At 36.8% G+C, this 25,823-nt stretch overlaps 1 protein-coding gene across 1 annotated transcript in view; it reads left to right on the top strand.

Moving 5' to 3' along the window:
- Nucleotides 1-25,823, top strand: part of LOC130229017 (teneurin-1-like) — a 323,020-nt gene that overhangs the window by 188,073 nt on the left and 109,124 nt on the right. Inside the window, 5 exon segments of the mRNA XM_056457598.1 lie at nucleotides 8,474-8,623; nucleotides 14,192-14,400; nucleotides 20,261-20,471; nucleotides 22,933-23,034; nucleotides 25,057-25,251. Of these exon segments, the coding sequence (XP_056313573.1) occupies nucleotides 8,474-8,623; nucleotides 14,192-14,400; nucleotides 20,261-20,471; nucleotides 22,933-23,034; nucleotides 25,057-25,251 (867 nt within the window).

Genomic DNA, 25,823 nt, shown 5'->3' with positions numbered 1-25,823 from the left:
AGGCAAATGCCTCTAGATTACGCTTATTTTACCAAAATAAAATTTGATCATGCCTTGATTTTTAATTATTCAATTAGGTCAAAAGTCTTGTCACTTAACAGAAATAATGTACAGTATATAATATAAAGTCATGGTGCAGTGGATAAAGAATTAATATTGTGAATGACTCCCATGAGCTTGGATGACTGCATCCATACATCTCTGCAATGACAGTTGATGTTGCCATCCATTCTGCAGATTTCTCGCACGCCCCCAAACTAAATGTAATCTCAAACCGTGATTTTTCCTTCACCTAACTTGACTGATTTCTGTGAGAATCTTGGGTCCATGTGGGTTCCAATAGGTCTTCTGCAGTATTTGTGATGATTGGGATGCAGTTCAACAGATGATTCATCAGATAAATCTACCTTCTGCCACTTTTCCAAATGATCAACTAGAAGTCAAGTTATTATTTGTTGATTTTAAGGCTGGAATCGACGACAAGACTTTTGTCAGGTAGTGTATAGCTTATATTTTTTGTAAAAACAACAATAATTACATAAGCATCAGACATACTGTATTTTAAATCTACTCAAAGTAGTTGAATTTGTAGCATGGGATTTGAAGATTGGAATCATATTTGTTTAGGGGATGCACATTTATGTGGCCAAATGTAAATGGAACCGTTTTCACAAATCAGATTGCTATCTAATCACAGAAAACCCATGAAATGACCAGATGTAAACAGCCCCATAGTGCTTCACTTTTAATTAATCATTTTGGAATATTTCTTATTATTAGAATCATTTTATATGTTTTAATGTTTTACCCTTGTCCATTACACATACGTTCCTTTCTAAAATATGATAATTCCATAAAAAAAGTGATGACCTGAACAGAGTGGAATAAACAAACCATTGTTTTTACAGAACATGACAGACCTCTGCTGTGATCTATACACACACAGTGTTGTACTAAAGGACCATAATAGGGAGCTGAAGTGAACAAAAGGGAAGAAGCACATTTTTAAGTGCCTCAGCACCTAGAGAGACATGAGGGAGACATGAGCCATGTAAGCATAGAGAGCATGGAGAGTGATTCTGGATGTAGTTGAGAGAAATAAGTCATGAATATTGCTTGTTAAACTGGGTGAGAAGATCACAAGAGTGCAATATCTGTTGTCCTTTCGCATTTTGAGAGCAGAATAAAAAGTTGCAACTGACTTAAAGAGCTTTTACCACAGAAGTTTTTATATCAATGTCACATTTAATAAACAAATCCATGGCTTCAATTAAATTGAATTCTCTTATTCATCATCTTGCGTTTACGTGGGCAAAAATACACGCAAAACTATGGCAATATAAAAAGATGTGTCTTAATTGAGTGTAAACATCATAATATTCAATCCTCTCATTATTTCTCAGTTGTCGCATCTTTTAATTTACCAACCTGTAAAAGACAAATAGAAACTCATTACTCTTGAATGAAGAACTCTTTTATTTTTCATGAAAAGTCTATTCAAATATTCACACTTAGCTGTTGATTGATAATAAAGTTCGTTTGGCATGCTGTCCCGGGAGAGAGCCCTGAGCTTATGAGGTCCTTAAACCCTAGGCTTCCTCCCGTTTGCAGGGCGAAAGGGGAGTTTGAGCTCAGGCAGATCTCGATGAACTCCCCCCAACTTATTTCTGGCTAATGACAGATATGGGATGGCTAAGGAGAGGTGTACTCGCTAAATTCACTCGTTCAATTTACTTAGGCTGCGTGTTTTTGGACTGTGGGAGGAAACTAGAGAAGCCGGGGAAAACCCACGCTAGCACAGGGAGAATGAGCAAACTCCACACAGAAATGTCAACTAGTTTAATAGGGACTTTAACTGAAGACATTCTTGCTGTGAGGCAACAGTGTCAATCACTGGGCCACCATGTTGCACGTCTGGAAAAGAGGAGGACTAGGGCTGGTGGGGGGATTCTTCAAGATGAAGATAAGAGATAAGAAAACTCTGGTTATTTATAGTGAGTTAGGAATCATATGATTGGTGAATCAATTGTGAACTGATGAGGGACCAGCTGTGATCAATCATAAGCATGTGATCCTCTCAAAATTAGTTTATAAATAAACTTCACTTAATTTACACTGTGAGGATTAGATGGTGTTATTTGATTATTATTATTTTTATTTTCATTCAATCATTCATTTTCTTTTCAGCTTAATACCTTTATTCATCAGGGGCCACAGCAGAATGAACCACCAACTTATCCAGCATATATTTTACGCAGCGGGGCCCTTCCAGCCGCAACCCAACACTGGGAAACACCCATACACACTCTTTCACACACATACACTACCTATTTAGCTTATTCAATTCACCCATAGCGCATGACTGTGGGGGAAACCGGAGCACCAGGAGGAAACCCATGCCAACACAGGGAGAACATGCAAACTTCACACGGAAATTCCAACTGACCCAGCCGAGGCTCGAACCAGTGGCCTTTTTGTTCTGACGCCCTTTATTATTATTATTCTTATTATTCTTATTATTATTTTATGCCAGAACACCTAAGATTTACTTTAAAAAAAAGTCCTTGTAACAATTTGCACTAACAAATTTCAAGTAAATTTTACATTCTTTTATCAGATACAGTTAACTTGTCAATATGTAAAATTTACTTTTCATTTTTTTTTATGTTTAATCTAACACTCCTAAATTAACGATGTAGAATTAATTGATTATCTTTAATTTTGAGTCTATATTTATACAAATTAATCAAATAATGTTAAGTTCATGTTTTAGCAAAAGGAACACTGCTTTTTTTTAGTACATCTGGCATAACTTGTTTAATTCAAACACACATTTCCACTGACTTGGAATTTGTTATTTCACTTTAGTTTAAGCAAATTGAGCCCTAGAGCAAATTTACTTTAAAATGTATTTTTTTTGTATTGTTTTTTAGGTTGTCCAGGGACAACTGCTGAAAATTTGCCTTCTGGCTAATTCTGTTGCATTTGCAGAAATGCTAATTAACGTACACTGTCCCTGCCAAATAAACAAATAAATAAACAAATAAAATAAATAAAAATAAAATAAAAATCCTTACTGATCTCAGAATTAACGTTAGCATAGCTATGGCTCTTTGAGTGAAGCATCAAACCATTAATGTTGAAAAAATGCCAAGATCCAAAGCATGAGTGCTACTCTTTTGAAAGGTGGTAACCGCAAAACTAAAATCACTTACTCCAAAATCTTCTTAATCTTCAAACTAATGATGATTAAACTCTAACAAGTCTTTCTCTTAAATTTAAACACCTAAGATTGCTTTTCTTTTCAAAATATTCTACTCTTAATTCAGTACCATGCAAAGCATTCTGGGAACAACACATCCATTACGACATATCAATTATTAGAATTTACTTAACGTTACTAAGTTTGCAACGATTAGAAAATATTTCAATATTACAAGTAAATAAATATTAAAATGTAACTCGTTCCACTCATTTCATTTATTACATGAAGTAAATGTGTAAATATTAAATATTTACTTAAAAATTTTTAATTATCCCTGACACTTAATGTTACAATTTAAAAATGATGAGAGTAAATTTATTTGATTTCACCACACCAAAAAGTCATGTCTTTCAGTGAATAGTGCACCAACTTTCTTATTTGTTAGTCACGCTAGCAGTTTTTGTTGATGTATCAAAAATTGGAATCGTGAATTATGAAATGTAACATCCTAACTACATTGATTAGAATTAGATAAGATCAAGATAACAAGGATCAAAACTGTTTTATTATTTTTTTTCTCACAGGGCCAGAGAAAATAAAAATCTTGGCAGGGCAAAATATTCCTTGAGCTATTGAGCTATGAAAGTGTTGTAATAATTTATGAATGCAGGAAGAGAGAAGAAGAAAAAAACTAGACAGAAAATTTATATCCCAGGACATCAAAAAGACAGCTAATGATTATTTGTTGTGCAACATCTGTATTAGTTCAGTTGTGTGTAAATCTGTCTGTGAGCACTTCTAAAAGGGGTATCCATCACAGTCTGATCAACTGCTATCCGATCAGCACCAAAAACCTGTTTATTTTCCATGTGAACGGGCCATAGAGAAGCATCTTACATCTATCCTTGAACTGAACTCGGGACCCCATTCGTTTCTGTGTTAAAGCTGATCTGCAGTGCTTGGGGTGATCTGTCATTTAGCCAATGGCAGCTACTGTGTATGTCTGTGCGTAGCGTATGTGTGTGTGTGAGAGAGAGAAAGAGAGAGATGAGGGCGAATAGGGGGAGATAAAGGAGAGGATCATGTAGATCCAGCTCCCCGCTGAGACACCAATCCCTCTTTATGGCTCGTAAAGACGCCTCCTCATGGCAGAGCCCAACGTGCACACGCACACGGACCCACACACGCGCCTGAGGAACGGGAGGGTATGAGAGGGAGAAGCTAGCTGCGAGAATAACCTGATTTTCACTCGCCGTTCCAGAACTCGTCGTCAGTATATCTTCTCACCTCATTTCCCTGATCGACTGAAATCCCACACACACACATACACACACAGAGAGGAGAAAGAGAGAGTGAGGGAAACTGCATGATGAGATAGCTGGTATCAGGGGCCCTGAGGTGAGCAGAATGAGAGTTTGTCCTTTTTATTGGCTGTAATTAGGATGAGGTCATTACCATGCGCCAAAGGCCTTTCACTGCTGGGAGATCATAAAATGCCACCTGAGCGATTTATATTCCACTCCCAGAATCCTCTGCAGCGTTTCCACGCGCATTTAGGAGATGCTGCGATAAGAAAAGACCTTAAATGTATGTGTGCGCACATACTTCTTCATACACATGTGGGAAGTAGAAAAAAAACAGAGCCGGAGACAAGTGATATTGGATGTAATAAAGTAATATGTTGAAGAATGGCATGATACAATATTGTAATATCATTTTCAGGGCACAATTAATATGCAATTTTGCCTGTGACAGCTTTCATTTATCTTTCTCATACAAAATCTGAATACATTTTTCAGCTGATGTCGGTTCTATCTTTCTTTTGTTCTCCGTCTGTCTTTCTGTCATTTTATCTGTCCCTCTCTCAGGCTATTTGTCTTCCACTCTGTCTGTCTCTGTCATTCTTGCTATCTCTTTCATTCTATCTGTCTGTTGTTCTGTCTGTAATTCAGTCAAGCTATATGAGTTCATTCTTTCTGTCTGTCTCTGTAATTCTATCTGTCTGTTCTTCTGTCTGTCATTCTGGCAATCTATTTGTCTTTTGTTTGACAGTATCTGTCTGTCATTTACTCAGTCTATCTGTCTTTTATTTTATCTGTCTGTTTTTCTCTCTGTCATTCTGTCCGTCTGTACAGGGGTGCGTTTCCCAAACAACGACATAACTCGTGGCTGAACTATCATAGTATAATGCATCGTTGGAAAAAGAGCGATGTAGTGATGAGTGTTTCCCACCGTCATTTGAACCACGTTAGTTATAACGTAAAACGCCCATAGTGGTGCTCTAAACGGGGTGGAGTAACTACTTCTTTAAAGAAGAACCCCATAATTTCTTTGTGCAAATTATATTGTTTTACATGCACATGCATTAAAAAAAATCCAGTATTAGTTTTAGTAAAAACATACACTCGCTTTCCATATTATTGAAATATATGTAAATGGCACATATAGGGCCTATGTTTCCTTTACAAATAATATTGAGAACATAGCATATTTTATTCTAAACCAAAAGTCACTTACAAAAGCTAACACACATTCTAATCTCATATATAAATCATATAAATAAATAAATAAATAAATAAATAAATAATGAGGCTAATTATTAAAAAAGGAAATTTAATATTTATTGGGAAATGAAAAAAATCTTACTTTAAAAATAATATTAATAATATTGATGATGATGATGATGATGATGATGATGATGATGATGATGATGATGATGATTATTATTATTATCATTATTAAGTAGGATATTGTTTAGTTAACATTTTTTTAAAAAGTCTACTTTTACAATTTGACACATCTAAACCACTGCAGAAATGTTGTAGCCACCAGGCCCATGTCAGTACAGATACTTAATAAATAACCTACTGTAAATTAAAAGCATTAAAGTATGCTTTGTTTTTTGTTTTCAAAAGCTTTGGAGACGTAATATAAATTGCACTTTTAAATAATAGGTCACCTATAGCTTTCGTCATGAGCCACGACTGTGTTCAAAATGACATCAATGTTTTCAAAGTGCACTGCGAAGGTAGCACATTTGTAAACTTGAAGATCCCTAAAACTGAACTGTAAAAATACTTTAAAAGCAAATTACACCTAAGAGAGATGACTTTAATGCTTTTTTTTTAATCATTCCAAGTTTAAATGTTAGAATGTTCTAAATCAATAGGGCATAGGGGGGATAAGTGGGATTAGAACACAGCCAGGAACTATGCTTCTAACTACAGCTCCAGAGGTGTAGTTGCAAGTGCACAAGTTTGCGATTTAGTTTGCAAATGTTCGTTGGAACGATAGATTTGGGAAACGCCAAATCAACAAACTATGTTTGTAACGACGGAACATGTGACCTCAGTTGGCTAACGATGGGTTTGGGAAACGCACCCCTGTCTGTCATTCTCTCAGGCTATCTGCCTTTCATTCTATCTGTCTGTTGTTCTCTCTGTCATTCTGTCAGGCTATCTGTCTCATGTTCTACAGTATCTGTCTGTTGTTCTGTCTTTCATTCTGTCTGTCTGTTGTTCTGTCTGTCGTTTTGTCTATCTGTCTTTTGTTTGACAGTATCTGTCTATCTTTGTCATTCTGTCTGTCTGTTGCTCTATCTATCATTCTGTCTATCTGTCTTTTGTTTTCTACAGCATCTCTCTGTCATTCTGTCTGTCATTCTCTCAGGCTCTCTGTCTTTCATTTTAACTGTCTGTTGTCTCTGTCATTCTGTCAATCTATCTGTCTTTTGTTCTACAGTATCGGTCTGTCGTTCTGTCAATCTATCTGTCTTTTGTTCTACAGTATCGGTCTGTCGTTCTGTCTTTCATTCTGTCTGTTGTTCTGTCAATCTATCTGCCTTTTGTTCTAGAGCAGGGGTGACCAATTCTGTTCCTGGAGATCGACCTTCCTGCAGTTTTCAGTTGCAACCCATATCAATAACACCTGCCTGTAATTATCAAGTGCTGTGCAGGTCCTAATTAATTGGTTCAGGTGTGTTTGATCAGGGTAGGAGCTAAACTTTGCAGGAAGGTCAATCTCCAGGAACGGGGTTGAGCACCACTGTTCTAGAGTATCTGTCTTTCTGTCCCTGACATTCTGTCCATCTGTTGTTCTTTCTGTCTCTCTGTCTTTTGTTTTGGAGTATCTGTCTGTTGTTCTGTCAATCTGTCCGCCTTTTTGTTCTACAGCATCTGACTGTCTGTCTCTGTCATTCTGTCCATCTGCTGTGCTGTTTGTCGTTCTGTCAATTTATCTCTCTTTTGTCTTTCATCCGTCTGTCTGTTGTGCTGTCTGTCATTCAGTCAACCTATCGGTGTTTCATGCTATCTGTCTGTCATTCTGTCTGTCTGTTGTTCTGTCTGTCGTTCTGTCAATCGATCTGTCTTTTGTTCTACAGTATCTGTCTATCAGTCTGTCTGTCATTCTGTCTGTTGTTCTGTCTGTCATCCTGTCACTCTGTCTGTCTTTCATTCCATCTGTCTGTTATTCTGTCTATCTCTGTATCTGTCTGTCATTCTCTCAGTCTTGTTCTGTCAATCTATCTGTCTTTTGTCTTTCTTTCTGTCTCTCTCTTTTATTCTTGCTATTTCATTTTGTCTGTCTGTTTCTGTTATTCTATCTGTCTGTTGTTCTGTCTGTAATTCAGTCAACTTATCTGTCTTACATTCTGTCTGTCTGTCTGTCTCTGTCATTCTCTCCATCTTTTTTTCTGTCAATTTGTGTTTTGTTCTACAGTTTCTGTCTGTTGTTTTGTCAGTCTTTCTCTCTGTTGTCCTGTTTGTGGTTCTGTCAATATATTTATCTTCTTTTCTACATTTCTGTATAACTCTATCTTTGTCAATCTATCTGTCTCTTTGTTTGGTCTGTTTGTCTTTATCAATCTACCTGTCATTCTTTGTATGTTGCGTGTGCCTGTGTCATTCTATGTCTTTCATGCCATCAGTCTGTTGTTCTGTCATTCTGTCTGTCAGTTGTGCTGTCTGTCTGTTATTCTGTCAGTCTAGCTTTCTTTTATTCTGTCAGTCATTTGTTTTATATTTCTGTCATTTAATCTCTTTATATGTTGTCTGTCTTTCATTTTATTTGTCTGTTGTTCTGTCAATATATTTTTCATTCTGTGTAAATCTGTTTTGGTCTGTTAACCTGTTTTTGAATATTTCCGTTTGTCATTCATTTTCTGTCTTTTTCTGCCACTATAGTACATGTATGTCTGTCTTTGTACAGTATCTTTCTATGCTTCTATACTTGTTGTATTGTTGTATTTATCTATTTCTCTCTCTGCAGTTGTTCATCTGCTGGGTTTACCATGGCATCTGAAGCGTGTGGAAGGAGAGCTATATGAGAATGGTATGAGTAAAGAAGATCAGCCTCTACCGGGAGCTGATTTCACCTTCACTCCTGTCCACCTGCCAGGACTCAACACCACACAGCCGGGTATGTATGTGTGTGCTACTTCAGTCATCTAACATAAGGTTTCTATATAGTGTGATTTCAATTCAGCATTTGACACAATGTGGCCAAATGTCAAGTCTTTGCCTACAGCAGGAGCAAAGAGAGGGGGGTTGTGTGTTCTCATTGGGTTTATTTGCCATTTAATTAATGTCAGTAAACAGCAGTAAATTATTTTTTCTCAGATAACCCCTGAAATTATGAGGTCATTTTATAAGCGTAAGGTAGGATTCTATCTGTGCAGGCCTGTAGAGTTTGATAACATTCAAATTAGATTTTTTTGCCATGTTTATGGAATATAAAGGAATAAAATAGAATAGAGTATTGATCCACACAGTGTAATCAGGTGACAGGAAATAGTGTCTAAACGGAAAAAAACATTTCAAAAAACATTTATTCATCCATTCATTTTCTTTTCGGCTTAGTCCCTTTATTAATCTGGGGTCGCCACAGCGGAATGAACCGCCAACTTATCCACCATTTGTTTTACGCAGCGGATGCCCTTCCAGTTGCAACCCATCTCTGGGAAAACATTTATTAATTCATTCATTTTCTTTTTGGCTTTGTCCCTTTATTAATCTGGGGTTACCACAGCGAAATAAACCGCCAACTTATCCAGCATATGTTTTATGCAGCGGATGCCCTTGCAGCTGCAACCCATCATTGGGAAACATCCACACACACTCATTCACACACATACACTACAGACAATTTAGCTTACCTAATTCACCTATACCACACCAGTCTTTGGACTGGTGAGTGAAACCAGAGCACCCAGAGGAAACCCACGCCAACACAGGGAGAACATGCAAACTCCACACAGAAATGCCAACTGACCCAGCCGAGGCTCGAATCAGCAACCTTCTTGCTGTTAGGCAACTGTGAGACCCACTGCACCACCGTGCTGCCCCTTTTCAAAAACAGAAAGTTGTTAATCATGTATACCTTACAGATTTTTGGGGTCAGTGAGATTGCGTAATGTTTATGAGCTCAGCAAGGCTGCGTTTATTTGTTAAAAATATGGTCAAACAGTTCTGTTGGATGTCATTTAATGTTGTTTAATGTCACATTAAATGTACCATTATCATCATTGCATATTAATTAGATCAGAATCTTTAATGAGTTGAAAGATAAACATTTATTTAAATAAATAGATTTTTTTAATGACTAAAATTGTCTTTGTTGTCATTTTTGATCAGATTAATTACAGAACAAAACTGTTAATATCTTTATACAAACATTTTATTATGAATGTGGGGAAACAGCTTCTTTTTGAATAAGTATTTAATAGGTATTAGTTTTATATTTTACAATAACAATGCTAAACAACAACAAAATAACAAAATACATAAAATCGGGGGGGCCAAAACATTTTCTTATGAAGGGCCAAAAACCAAACTTGATTGAGACAGGTGGACTGAAGGTATTACATTAAACTTGAGAAGATAACACCTAATTTATTAACATTAAAAAAAAAAAAAAACTGTATAATCATATAAAATAATTATACAGATCTGTATATGTATATTTTACAATGAACTTTGCAGGCCCTAGTTTGGGCATCTCTGCATTAAATGAAAATAAAAATAGTACAAAGAAAAAATTGTAATAAATGGAAAAAATACAATCAGGACAGTAAACATATTAAGCAATCAGCAATTCTGATGGTCAGAATTAGCATTGTATTGGTCCAGGTGATCAAGAAATGGACGTCATATATTGTAAAACTCATCAAAGTTACCAAAAAACTCCATATCAGACTCTTTCCATGTCCAATTTTAGAGTAAGACAATTTAACCATGTCTAAAATTGAGGAATAGAATCTTCTACTGCTTTAGAATGATACCCCTAGCAAAAATAAAAAGCATAAATTATGGTGCTTTATATGGACCAATTATAATCCAGCAGAGATCGAGAATACCCAAGATTCCCGAGAATGTGATTCTCTGGGTCATGTGTAAAGGCTCAACCATACATTTCAGAAAACCATTGAAATATGTTACACCAGAAATCATAAAACAGCTTTTTTAATATTAGTTTTTACACTGATTATGTTGTTTATGTCTTTATTTAATAGTCCATCTTTCATGTTTTAGGACCACATAGAATGCAGGTTTTAGCCTCCCTTAGCCCCATTGTTCCACGTCCACTTGAAGTCTTCATGTTATGATGCAAGGGATGTTTCCCCGAGAGCAACCTACCTCAGGTGTGTAGTGTCTTGCTCAAGGGCACAGAGTTCAAGAGCTGCCCTTGCAGGGTTCAGACCTGCACTTTTTTTGGGTTGTCTCTAACCCAGATCTTAGAAAGACTAGACTGCACTACCCCTGTACTTGTGTGCATGTACGTACAGTATTATTGCTCTGGTATGCTTCATCTGTCAGAGCTAATGTAAATAACCTCACACCTCAGAGTCCATAAGGGTGTCGATCCCACTACTAAAGCGGTGTCTCGATACGTCAGGTGCCGTTTCATCTTTGCTGTCACCTAAATTTGACTCTAGACAGCAGATCTTTTCAAAGAGTCCTGCAGATGATCACTTTTGATTCCCATCAACTGAACCTCTAAAAAATACATCATTCTTTCTGACACCAAAGAAAGGTGTGGAGGCGTCTGTGTTGATAGCATCAGAGGCAGGATTCATTCAGAAGCCCTCGGGCACCGTTTTTTTTTTTTTTTTCTTTTTTTTCCACATCTACAGACTTTCTGTGGCCGTCCATCATCGAACTTGGGTTCTGTTGCATCATTTTCAATCTTTTCAACCATCATTCTAAAGCTAAATTTTCAAATATGCTTTTGTTGTGTGCAAGATTTAAAAGGAAAGGTTTTTGAACTTGACCCCAGGAATTTAATAAAAAAGCTCATTCATGTTCTACCAAACCTGTATGACCTTCGATCTCGTCTGTGATAGAAAAATATACATTTATGAAATTTGTTCTGACCACTCTTTTTTACCCGCTGAAAATGAAGAAATGAAAGAGACACAATCAGGCACACAACATCATAAGATGTTAATATTAGGTTAGATTTAGATCATGATGTCAGGTGACCAAAATTCAATGTCTAGCCAGCATCTGAGGACAACGTTATTTTGACATCCAATAACGACATCAAATTACATTGATATTTGGTTGTGTTGGAAAGTGACCAAAATCCAACGTCTGATAGATGTCATAGTGGTAACGTCCACACAACGTCAAGGTGTAACATGATTGAAGGTTGATATTTGGTTGATTTTAGGTTGGACATTGACGTCGGCCTGATTTTGGGTTCTGACGTCAACCCGATTTTCATTTCCAAACAAAATCCAACGTCCCCATGTCGTTGGGGTACAACATCAATATGACGTCATGTTGACGTCCTGTGCCTGCAGGGGAAGAACAAAATCTAAGGAGGTTGAAAATTTTAAAAAATTTTAAAATTTTTAAAACAACTTTAAAAAAATTGTGTATGTCTGTATGTGATGTAAAATTATGAAACAGTCTGGGACAGATTCTCAAACAATAGCCCCTTTCACACAGTGATACCGGTAAATATCCTGAAAATTTCCAGAATTACATAAAAATTCATAAAAAAGGTGTTCACACAGGCGAGGACCTTCCGTAATTTTTCCAGAAAAGACCATTTATGCATCAATTCCAAAATACCAGTAAATTCTGACATCATTAACCAGAAGTTACCTATAAACGGCTGTGCTTGTATTTGTAAACATAGAAGGGGTTGGCCTATACTTGCTGGTTTCACTTTTATTTAAAGCTTTAGCATTCATGCATCTGATTTGTCCCAGAGACATCCAAAGACAGAAACGTGAACCACAGCTAAATGTTTACACACTTGACTACATTACAAATTCTGTGGATGGATAAGTATTGTGAACAACTTATATGAAAACATGGAGGAACACTTTTATATGTCGAGATGTTCATAATAAGTGTGTGTGTTGGCGCTCACCGGATGTTTCATGTGCACACGCGTCAAGCAACTGAAGCAGAGCTTGAGGGTAAACAAACAGCGGTTTCAAGAGTTCCCACTGAGATATGCTTGGCGTATAAAGCAGGTTTGGCATGCTGTCCCGGGAGAGAACCCTGAGCTCGGAGATATTTGTGCCCAGGGCTCCCGCTCTGTCGATAAGCATATCAGGAGATCCGAGATCAGGTAGGTCTCGAGAGCTCTCCCTTTAGAAAAGGGAGGAAAAGGAGGAGATGGGGTGGAAGGGGGGATTCTTCCAAACGAAGATAGAACAGAAGGGAGAAAATTATCCATTTATAGTAAACTAGGATCACTCTGATTGGATTATTACTAATTACAGATGAGTGGCCAGATGTGCTCAATCATATCACGTGCTCCTCTCGAAATTAGTTTATGAAACTTCACTTATCATAAGCATTTTATTGATAATTTTTTACACAGTTGGCATTAAGAAGGAACATAAAAACGTTCTCTGACTAACATCTAGCAGCTAAATGTGTCTGGAAAAATATTCAAAGGTTTTTATCTTCATAAACAGCGCGGACGTGAATGTGTCTAAATGTTCTGATTAGCTAAAGTAGACGTCTAGTAGACGTCTCTTTCCGGCAATCTTCCTTCTGCGTTCACACAGCGCAGCATTTCGGCAATTTACTGGTAATGTTACAACTTCTCTTTCCAGAAAATTGCCAGAACTAATAAACTGGTGTTTTCAAATAGGGCCAGTTCACACATACAGACCATTCCGGAAAACTGCTGGTAAATTAACTGCTGGTAAAATTATTCAATTTTAAAAGTTGTATAAATATATATATTATTAAAGGAATATAATGATTAATAGAAGTAGTTGAAAAAGAACAAAATGAGAAAAGTATGATGACATTTCAATTAATGGCTGTTTGCAATAATACTATGTGTTTATTTGGGTCTATGTTATAAAATGTAAATGTACAAATAGAATTAAACATTTAACATGTCAAAGATGCCAAAAGAATAAAATATATTTCATGTAAAGCTCATATATCTCATGTAAAAAGAAGAGAGAAGTAAAAGAAAAAAATTTATTGAAGTAATAGACGAATTGTGTGATAATAGGCTGGAGAAAATAATTGATCCAGCTCTATTTCGACCATGTTGAAATGTATTTTGGTTAAAGAATTGTTTTGTGTATGAATTTTCTGTTCGAATTAAATGGATGAGGACCCATTGAAGTCATCTGCAGAGTATGTCAGTCTATTTCTCACACAAAGTTATATAGAATATGAGACTGGGAATATTGTGCATGGACTACTTTGATGAGACTTTTATGGTGCTTTTGTGTCCATTTTGAAGCCTGAAAGCTCTAGTCCGCTTCTTTGTAATTGCATAAAAAGAGCAACCAGAATATCATTGAAAATGTCTCCCTTTGTGTTCTATGGAAGAAAGAAAGTCATACAGGTTTGGAATGACGTGAATAAATGACATGAACTAATAAGCTTATGTTGCAGATCCACATGGCACCCAATCGTTGTATTCAATTTTTTTTGTCTCTCTGGACAAATCAAAGAAATTGGACATGCTATTTTTATTTTTTTCCGTTTGGCTTGACAGATAAAGAGGTGATTCAGCGTGGCAGGGTGATAGAGAGGGGAGAGGTGGCCGTCGGGACACAGCTGGTTCAAGCCATTCCTCCCGGTCTCTTCTGGAGGTTTCACATTACGGTTCATCACCCAGAGTACGTCAAGTTCAACATCTCACTCACGCGGGATGCTCTGCTGGGCATCTATGGCAGGAGAAATATCCCACCTACTCACACACAGGTAATTGCATAAAATCTCTCAGGTTTCTTTCATTAGGAGTGTGTTTGCACATTGATTCATGTGCTGTAATATTGTGTAAAATTAAAGTAAAAAAGTCAGAGTAATGCAATAAATTAATATTGATCAATTCATTGGAAAGGGGAAATAAAATCAAATACTTTATTTTGACAAACTGTGCAGAAATGATGAAAAGAGGCTTTAAATATGTTGCTTGTTTTATTTTCAGATTATTGAACATAAATCACTTACATCCCACACCATGAACCATGTCAAGTATAAATGTAGTTTAGATCCCTTTGCTCAAGCTGCCATTTTTTTAACAATATTTAAAAAACATGTACAAATACCAACATGTATATCCAGGCATTTTCACAGCACTCTTCAGGTCACAAGATAACACAAGGAATTGCATGATTTTATATGATATAGTAACAAATAAGTATTATTTAAAGTGAAAGGAATAAGCAGAAGGAAAGAGCAGTTATAATTTAATTGAACATTTTTAATTGATACAGTATACACTCACTGGCCACTTTATTAGGTACACCTTATTATTACCTCCCTTTTGTCCTCAGAAATGCTTTGTGGCATAGATTTAACAAGGTGCTGGAAATATTCCTCAGAGATTTTGGCCCATATTGACATGATAGCATCATGCAGTTGCTGCAGATTTATCAGCTGCACATCCATGATGTGAATCTTATGTTCCAGCACATTCCAAAGGTGCTCTATTGGATTGAGTCTGGTGACTGTGGAGGCCATTTAAGTACAGTGAACTAATTGTTATAGTCAAGAAACCAGTCTAAGATGATTCACGCTTTATGACATGGCGTGTGATCCTGCTGGAAGTAGCCATCAGAAGATGGGAACACCGTGGTCATAAAGAGATGAACATGGTCAGCAACAATACTCAGGTAGGCTGTGGAGTTGACACGATGCTCAATTGGTACTAATGGGCCCAAAGTGTGCCAAGAAAATATCTTCCACACCATTATACCACCACCACTGATACAAGGCAGGATGGCAGGCCAGATTCTGACCTTACCATCTGAATGTCGCTGCAGAAATCAAGACTCATCAGACCAGGCCTTTCTATCAGCTCGAACCAGTCTGGCCATTCTCCTCTGACCTCTGGCATCAACAAGGCATTTGCGCCTGCAGAACTGCTGCTCACTAGATATTTTCACTTTTTCAAACTATTCTCTGTAAACTCTAGAGATGATTGTGCGTGAAAATCGCAGTAGACCAGCAGTTTCTGAAATACAGCCCATCTGACACCAACAACAATGCCACGTTTAAAGTCACTTAAATCACCTTACTTTCCCATTCTGATGCTCGGTTTGAACTGCAGCAGATCATCTTGACCATGTCTACATGCCTAAATGCATTGAGTTGCTGCCATGTGATTGGCTAATTAGAAATTTGCATTAACCAGCAGTTGGACAGGTTTACCTAATAAAGTGGCCGGTCAGTGTATTTATAAATGTTGTGCTTGTGCAAGAGAAGGCTCATGTATTTAAAAGGCAATGTGTGTTATCAAACATATTCACAGTATTTCCTTTAATATTTTTTTTTCGTCTGGATAAAACTGTTTTTCAGGTCAGTATTATTATTTTTTTGTATTTACAATTTAGTACATAACTTCATAATATATATCATAATTTTTTTAATTTATATAATTATTTATTTCGATTGGCTTCGGAACAACGCAATGTTGTCCAATGACTTTACTAATTAACCAAGTTAAGGCTTTAAATTGCACTTTAAGCTGAATATTATCTACTGTCTTTATTAATTTTACCATTATGAATTTAATTATTATAAATGGGTTATTAAAACTATTATGTTTAAAGATGTGGGGAAAAAAATCTCATCTCATTAAAAAAACACTGGGGAAATGTTTGTAAAAGAATTTAAATTTCACAAGAGAGCTAATGATTTTGATTTCAACTGTATATTTATATATATTTGTGCCCAGGTTTTAGCATGATTGATAAAACCTTGTTTGTAAACGTCGTCTTAGTGCATATTGTTATGACTGGCAGATAACAAGGAGGATCAGGAGCGTATCTAACGAGGTGCTTCAGACGACCCCAACATGCTAATTACATCTCATTATTCAGGATATCATCCGAGATTAACTGTTCACTTTGCTGGAGAAATTAGAGCCCGGTGTAATTCAATTTAAAGCGCCTCATTTGCATACAGGCTTTGCAACACGTAGGCGGAGGCAAAGCAAGAAGACTGGTTAATTGTTCCTGCTTAATGAAAAGGCTTCTTTTGTGTGTGCATGTCAGAATAGAGATGTTTACACTGCCACAGCTTTCGCGAGTCTACTTCGGTGCGCGCAAGTTCATTTCGCGTCCGTGAGCGTGTGTATGTGTGTGTGTGTGTTCACCGAGGCCTGACAGATCGCTACTGCACTGAGACTGTCAACTCCATTGCGGCTCCCACGATCGTTCCTCGGTTTCTCTGGCTGTCATTAAAAGCAGTGGGGCTCTGGTGCAACTGCTGCCCTGCTGGCTCCTGCCTGTCAGCGTGAGAGTCATTACAGTCGATAGGGCTTCAGTGCCTCCACCGCTTCCAGAGTGACTCCGGAGGAGGAGAGGGACTCATTATAGCCAGAGGGTTCTGTAGTGCCTCGGAGAACGCCGCTCATTGATGTTTCTGATGTTTGTAACAGCTCTGTCTAAACACTGGCAATCCCCCCACCAAATACAGACAGACAGACACGCACACACACACGTAGACGCCACATATCTTTTCCAGTTTCCTTGGAGATACATTCATCGCACTTACAGGATGGAAGTGACACAGTAGTGCGAGGTGATGAGACAGACGGCGAACACAGAGACACTGATCGCGAGGCTGACTCAAACGAGCGCAGATGGTGAGCTGGAAACGTCTGGATGTAAACGTCTCGTATTAGCGGCCACTCCAGATGTGTGTGTGTGTGTGTGAGTTTGAGCGTGCGTGGCTGGCTGTGTTGGCTCAAACTGCAGGTCTGATGTTGGCATGGGAAGGAGATCAGATCGTATGTCTGCTGGTGACCGGTGTTAAAGGAGCAGTGGGAAGCTAAAGAGTTTTTGGAAGATACTCTTGCTTGATATTGCTAGAACTGGAAGATTTATAAAGCTTTTTTCTCCAGTGGAGAACTATGTTGGAGCTGGGGCAGTGCAATTAATCGAAATTCAATTTTGATTTTGGTCTCCAACTATTATGCATATGCACTAATAATGGGGTATATGCACACTGATTTTTTTATTTCAGTTAATTGTCCGGTTAATTGTCATCCCATACAAAATCGCTGTGGTTAAAAAAAACAGCCATCTTCACTGCCTGGCTGAGATATGATATAAAGTGGTTATCAGAACAAACAAGAAGCACTGCATTGAATTCTATTTTTCCAGTGCCATGTCTTTAAAATATGGAAATTAATTTTACCTCAGTATTTTTTAATGGAGTTTCTGTGCTAACCTGCTGCTAATGACAACATCTACGTTTGTCTCTTTTTACACTTTATCAGCCAAATGGATGCTTAAGTCTGTTTAACTGAATGTATTGTAATTACATTACAACATTGATGCTGTAAAAGGAACCGTATGAAAATGAAAAGAGTCACATAAACCGTTCCCTGGAAAACACTAGGGGCCCCATCATGCACCCAGCGCAATAAGGCGCAAGACGTGTTTGTCCCGGGTTTGCCCTTATTATTATTGTCATGAGGGATAGTGGGAGGTTGTCACTTGGGTTAAACAAATGCAGAAATTTGTTAAAACGCAGTGCTTAGTGATTATTCGCATAAACCACTGTGTATGTAATAAATAAACATAAAAAGTTGAGAATGATAATGCATGTTAAAGTGACAGTGGGTGTATTATCTTTGCCTTTTATCCCTTTTACTGCCCCACCAAGAAAACATTCTTTTGCATTTCTTAACTTCTAATGTCGCTGGTTAATACACTCAAAGCAATTTTTTCAACACATCCCATAATTTCTAAAATATCAACCTCTACCTTATGGTTAATATGTCGGTTTTTGGGAAAAGTACTGGAATTAATACATATACTATAAAAATCAGGAAAATATGAAGTGTAAGACAAATAAAAAATAATCAAAATAAAAATTTTTTGAAAACTAAATCATCTTTAAATTTTGAAGTATGCCCTAAAATATTTCAGATTCCCATGTAACACTTTTTCTTATTTGTATACCATAAAACCAAAATCAATAGTTCAACAGGATTATGTTTTTTTAATTTATTTTTTTTGTAAACCAACAATGCTGTGTGTGTAAACCACTGTTTAAAACAGTCATTATTTAAAACAATCAAAACATGATCAACCATTGGTAGAGCAGGCAGTAAAAGGGTTATTAATAAAAACTGTATATTTTTTATTGTATTTTTTTTTTTCAATAATTTGATAGCTCTTTGTTTTGTCTTTTTCATTTTTTATTACCAAGTCTGCTGTGGTACATGCATATATACTGTAAAAATTACATTAAAAAAATATATATATTTTTTTAAATTATATATAATATTTGGTATATTGTATAAAATTATAAATAATTAAAAATACTTTATACGCTATTAAATACTTATATTTTTTATATTACTTTTACTATTTTATTTATATTAGCTTTATTTATTTTTGCTTTATATTATTATTTTTATTTGTTGGATTTTTTTAGTATTAGTTTAGATTTGTCTACCTGTCAGGTTTAGAAATAGTTCTGAAACAAATCTTTGCGCTTAACAAACAAAATTATATATGTAGGCTAATGTTCAGTTTTTCCACTTACAAAGACCGCCATGTAAATAGAAAATGTGCCATGGCGCGATGCAACTGACTCTTAAAGGGAATGAAAGATGAGACTCTGATTATTCTCAAAACACACCCATAACTAGTGATCTTTATTTGCTTTACTGATTTGTCACCCTATTCTTATGTACGTTGTGCAGTTTAGTACAGTTTTTTTATTTATATAGAATACACTGATACATCCTTGGTTGTTTTTTTGCACTACTGATAATTTTTTTTAATTGTTACTATTATTTTATATTCATATTACAATGTAATGTTTTGTTTTATATTTTTTGTTTGCTTGTTTTTGGACAATTTCACTTATAATTTATTCATTTTATTTACATTAGATGTTTTTTTTTTGTAAGATTACACTGTAATATTATTATTTTTAATTTTATTTTATTATATAATTCTATTTTATTTGGCACCACAGATCCTTAATTTAATTTGTTTACACTCTTGTTTACTTAATTTGAAAAATCTATTACCTTTTGTTTACTTTTATTAGCTGATTATTATTTTTTTTACTTTTATTTTTCACTACTGCTATTTCTTTTTGTTGTTCTATATCATATCTATCATATATCTATTTTTTCATAAATCTTTCTAAAAAACAAGAAGTTAATTAGCATGTGGAGATTTCCGACACGAGCACATAATGAACATCTTCTGTACCATGGTTTTATAATAAAGCGGTCTAAAAATAGAATTCCAGACATCAAGGCTTTCAGAGGATTTGTCAGACACACTCCTGTTTCTCTAGATGAACGAATCTAGTGTGAGTTATTGCCAGTGTTGGGTGGATATACTTGATGTATTTTTTTCCAGTTCTGTAGGTTGCATGTTTTGGCACGTTCTGGCCATATAAATAGAAGCTTGTTTTCTTGGGGGAGTCTGCCAAGGCTGTCAGCATCACCAAGGAGACACAGAGTGCAGGGAAATACTGAAGTTATATATCCGAGTTATGGCTGGTCAATGCCAAGGCTGTGAATTGAATTGAATTGTTCTTTTTAACACAATTTACATTAGCTACGCATGTCTTTTTCCTCCAGTTTGACTTTGTGAAGTTGCTGGATGGGCGACAGCTGATAAAGCAGGATTCCCGGAATGTCAAATCTCCGATCGCTCCTCCGCGGAGTCTCCTGATGTCTGCCCTACAGGAGACGGGATTCGTTGAATATCTTGATGTTGGCACCTGGTACCTGGCCTTTTATAATGATGGCCGCAAGATGGAACAGGTGGTTGTGTACAGCACGCCCATAGGTGAGACATCTTTTTTTCTTCTTCTTTAATTTGAATTATTTTATGTTTAAAGTGCCCCTGTTATGCTTTCCAGATTTTAGCTTTTGTTGTTGTTGTGTGTAATGTTGCTGTAAATGTGACATGTCTGCAGTGTTTTAAAGAACATGATAAATAGAGTTCTTGTTTTCTAGAAAAAAGAATTGATTCTGAAGTGCCTGAAATAAATCATCATTAAATCCGGTCTTAATTCCTGCATAAACCTATGAAGGTTTATAATAAATTTTCATTTGAATAAATGCGAGGCTGTGATGTTCATCATTAACATCTGTTTTAACCCTGAAACGCTGAGCCGTGGAAGGGTTTGATTTGTGTTATCAACATGTCGAAATGGTGTTTTTTTGTGCTGCAAAAGCAAATACATGCACTTCCAAAGGATAATGCTTAAATTAATAAGGTGAAAACCAAAATGATTTTTACTGCTGGTATCACTGTGTTCATGCTGTTTCTTACAGTACAGTCAGGCCCGTAGCTGGGGGAGGAGTTTGGGTGGTTCGGAAGACCCACCCCTTACTGACAAAGGTCTAGAATATGTCCCATACATGAGCTCTTTTGTCCTATTTTGACTGCTATGCCATCATAAAAAAAGTGAAAATAACCCATCAAAAAAGGTTTTAAGACCAAGTAGAGTCCTCTGTTGGCTGTCGCTTCAGTGTGACTTTAGCTAATCAGTTTTGACCAATGCAAACAATTATTTTTCATGAGTCCAACATCCCGCTGTGCAAGAAAACATATAATCTGATGTAAGAGAAGTCATCTTACAGTACTGTATTTTTTTTTAATGGAGTAAAACATTTTACAAGTAACTTTTATTCTAAATCTTCGACCTTAGAATCAAAAAATGACCAATGAAAATGTGTGAAGCACTGGAAGCTGCCCATATTAAAATAATTTGAATATTGTTTTGGCTATTGTTGTCATCCATTTTTAGGAGGTATCATGACAATATGACAGTCTATATCAGCTAAAATATTGCTTAAAGTGTCACTTAAATGCAGTATTTAAATCTCATAATTAAATAGTAGCCTCAATTCAATTCATCTTTATTTGTATAGCACTTTTGCAATGTAGATTGTGTCAAAGCAGCTTCACATAGAAGATCATAGTAAATTGAAACAGTGTCAGTCCAGTTTTCAGAGTTTAAGTTCAGTTCAGTTTAGCTCAGTTCAGTGTGGTTTAATAATCACTACTGAGAGTCCAAACACTGAAAAGCAAATCCATCGATGCGCAGCTCCACAGATCCCGAACCATGCAAGCCAGTGTTGACTGCGGCGAGGAAAAAACTTCACCAATTGGCGAAAGTGAAGAATTAAAAAACCTCGAGAGAAACCAGGCTCAGTTGGGCACGACCATATCTCCTATGGCCAACCGTCTTGTGCAGAGCTGCAGTCTAGGCACTGGAGAAGCTGGACGTCAGCGAGACTCGTCTGTCCCCGGAGCGTCACAGGAATCAGTCTCATGTTCTGTGGCCTACAAATGCAAAAAGCTCCACTTTTTGAGAAAAAAAGAACCACCCCTTTCACCAGGCTGGCTACGGGCCTGACAGTGGTCTCTCATTAATCGCAGGAGTTATGTTCTAAAAATAGCCCACAATAGGTAAAATCCACAAAGTACTCTGCTTTATTTTTACAATTATTATAGATGTTTTAAGGCTGTAAAACATTTTCACACTTTTCTCTCTTGTTTAAACACTCGCGTAACTTCTGCCTTCCTTTAGCATGTCCAACTTTTTGTGCGATAGTTAGCATCTTCCTCTGCATTTTGCGTACTACCACAGGTGCCTTTGAGAGTGCAGAATGTTGTGTCGACATTGTGTACAGGTCTTCAGAGTCACGCTGTTAATGATCGAAGGTTCATGAAAATAGGCTAAGCTGAACACACACATTCTGTACTGTATAGAAGACTCGGCATGGAAGAGATTGATTGAAGATAGTCTACAACCAATCAGGACACAGAACACAATGTGCTGTCAAAAAAAAAAAAGCATGTCAAATTACACTACAAAAATCTGCGAGGCCGAAACTGCGAGGCCATGAAAGGTGAACCTCGTTATGGCGAGGGACCACTGCATACACAATGTACAGATTTTTGTTTACTTTTTAAAGTTTAATCCATGTTGTTATTTATTTATTTATTTATTACAGTGTGAAAAATTATGCTGCTCGAATATATATTTTAGGAAAAAATGTTTTTTGTTGTTTGTTTTGTTGTTTTTTTCCACTTTGGATGTAAATCTATGTAGCAATTGTGCAAAAAATTTATAAGTCCTTAAAACAGGATAATAGGGGCACTTTAATATAAACTAAACCATTATATAATTTGTGTTTGCTCTATAATTGTGTGCTAACAATACATTTTCAGTGTGTATGTTTTCAGAATTAATTAATTAATTGCATTGTAAATTGTGTTGTGTTTGTGTGTTCAGAAACAATAGATGGATGCTCCACTAACTGTAACGGCAACGGAGAGTGTGTCGCCGGACACTGTCACTGTTTTACTGGGTTTTTAGGACCAGATTGTTCAAAAGGTAAAAAAATAATAATAATAACAATAACACACATCGGCGTATTTGCAACACAATCACAAAATTTGATGTTTGTTGGGGAGGGGGACTGTTGGAGAAAGAGAAAAAACAAATTAAATAAGCGTATAAAAAAGGCAGGTTTGGTTGTGGGGTGTGTACTCCCCACTATAGAAGAGATGATCGAATGATGCACAGATTTGTCTGTATGATGAACAGGAAGTAATTTATACCAACAGTGATCAGATTGTATAACCAAAGTCATACTAGATGAATTTGCTGAATTGTAATAGCAATAATACTGTAGATATGGACTAGTGTCTACTCATTGTTTGAAACTAAGGTGTGCAGTATGAATGTAATTTTAAAAGCTCTGCGTACCTGGTACCGGGTCTGTGATGTCTCAAAACTTTTTGCACGCCCCTCAAATATAAGCCGCTTTAAGAGCGCGCAGATCTTCTTGTGCGCTCTCAAATAAGCGCTGCTGAGGTGCGATTTAGTGCATTCATGTAACGAGTATGTCTCCAACATTTATTAGATTTGTTAGGAATATTTATAAATGCCTCTGGTATTAATGCGTCTTGAAATAAAGTAAAACGGCTATACGTCGTGTTTGCTGGCCTCACGCATCACGCACCTGTCAACCTTAAAGGGTTAAACAAATGACGCACAGCACTACAACGGTTACAGAAAAGTTTGCGCTGTTATAATTCACTTACCCTTTAATACGTTTTAGTGCGATTATCACCCGCTATTAAAAAAAAATAGAATGTTTTGAATGAGAAGCTGTAATGTAGCTGTGGCTGGATGAATCTTGGCGTGGCGCCCTGTCATGGAAGAATGAATGTAGCGGAAACCATGCATTTTTCTATTTTCTGATTACTGACATGTGCAGGAACCAACAAAATTAATTACAGCAACCTAGACCACACAGAACCTAAAAGGTACACTTTCAAATCTGAGATTACCAAAAAAATAAGTGCCTCTTTTTTGGAGGGGTTTATTATAAAACAGACAACATATACAATTATTTTAATCGCTTTCAACAGTGTTTTATAAAAATTCAAAGGGTTTTCTTTAAAATAATACCAAACATTTGAATTTACACCTCTGCATGTGGATTTGGGAAGCTTTTGAATTTGGGTAGGCAAAGTACAGGTGTGTGTGTGTGTGTGTGTGTGTGTGCGTGTGTGTGCGTGTGTGTGTGTGTATGTGTGCATGCGTGCGTGCGTGCGTGCGTGCGTGCGTGTGTGTGTGTATCACATACTGTACCTTGGTGACAAGCAGGACTCTCAAATCACAGTAATAATGTCTGCTAGTCTCCTCAAAAACAGCTTCTGCGGACATGTTCTGAACGTTTATAATATTTTTGTAAATATATAAAGTGATGCGAGTCGCTTTCTGTATGGCCAAAACCAAAAGATTCAGTAATAGCAGAACGACCGTATGTGCGTACGTCTGTCCATTTTGTCGCTTTGCTTTCGTGTCCGTCACCTAGCAACAGCCGTACACACAACAGCACGTCGATGACGCAAGCGTACCGGGGTTCAGAAGGAAACAAGACAGTGTGAACACAAATCAACCGTGAAGGTGGCAAGGGGGGACAATCGAACTTGGGTAAAGTCCAGGAAGTTGAACCAAGTGTAAAAGCACACTATAAGGTTAATATTATTGTCTTTTTATATATGTGATTTATTTTATTTTATTTTATTTATCTTATAGTATGGAGAGCTCTGCTGTGGCCTGAATTTCCCTTTGGGATTAATAAAGTCTAAACAAACAAACAAACAATATGTAACACAATCATTCACAACATTATGGCAATTAAGCACAAATTTACTATATAATTACGTAAAAGTATTGGTGTGCAATAATGGTATAATTTCAGTTATACACCGAAAACAAAACCTTCATTTTGACAAAATATTACATTCACAATGCCACACAGATGCAATTTAACCGAAAAACTCATTATCTAATTATGCATGTTTGTGCTAATTAGTTTTTTTTTTTGTTTGTTAATTTCAGACTCATGCCCGGTGTTGTGTAGTGGAAACGGCGATTATGAGAAAGGAGTGTGTGTGTGTCACACTGGATGGAAGGGGGCAGAGTGTGAGGTGGAGGAAGGCCAGTGTATTGATCCCACCTGTTCTAACAATGGAGAATGTGTCAACGGAGCCTGTGTGTGTGCTCCTGCATTCAAGGGCGATAACTGTGAGCAAGGTACGGCTCTCTCTCTCACACAGACTCACATCTTTCATTAAAACGTGCTCATCATTTGATGGACGAGATTCATTTTTAGATAGAAAAATTGAGTTTGAAGCACAAATAACCCTCATCTGCAACACCACCATCATGCAGAGTGCACAAGTACATGTGTGTGTGTGTGCGCAGAGCTTCTAGTCCATCTTCACAGCTTGTTTATGATGAATGTCCTGTAATTGGATTTTAAACACACTTTCTCCCCTAACCATTAAGCTGAAAATTCATTGCCGCCATTTCGGTGATAGAGAGAGAGACAGAGAGAGTTAGAGAGAGAGACTCAATTTAATCCCATGTAGATCCATCCACCAAATTAGCTTTTCCATCAGACACCTTCCCACTGCACGCACGCACACACACTCGCGCGCACACACACACACACACACACACACACACACACACACACACACACACTCACACACTGAAGTGAACATATTGTTGCAGTTGTAATTGGAATTTACATGTTTTTTTTTTTTCATAATAGGCTTTGGTGTTTTCGTGTTTCACCCTGTCTGCCTCTGTCTTGAGCATTA

The sequence above is a fragment of the Danio aesculapii genome, chromosome 5, assembly GCF_903798145.1.
Source record: "Danio aesculapii chromosome 5, fDanAes4.1, whole genome shotgun sequence".
NCBI classification, from domain to species: domain Eukaryota; kingdom Metazoa; phylum Chordata; class Actinopteri; order Cypriniformes; family Danionidae; genus Danio; species Danio aesculapii.
Note: the sequence above shows the minus strand (reverse complement) of the source record. Positions and strands in the feature narration are given on the sequence as shown.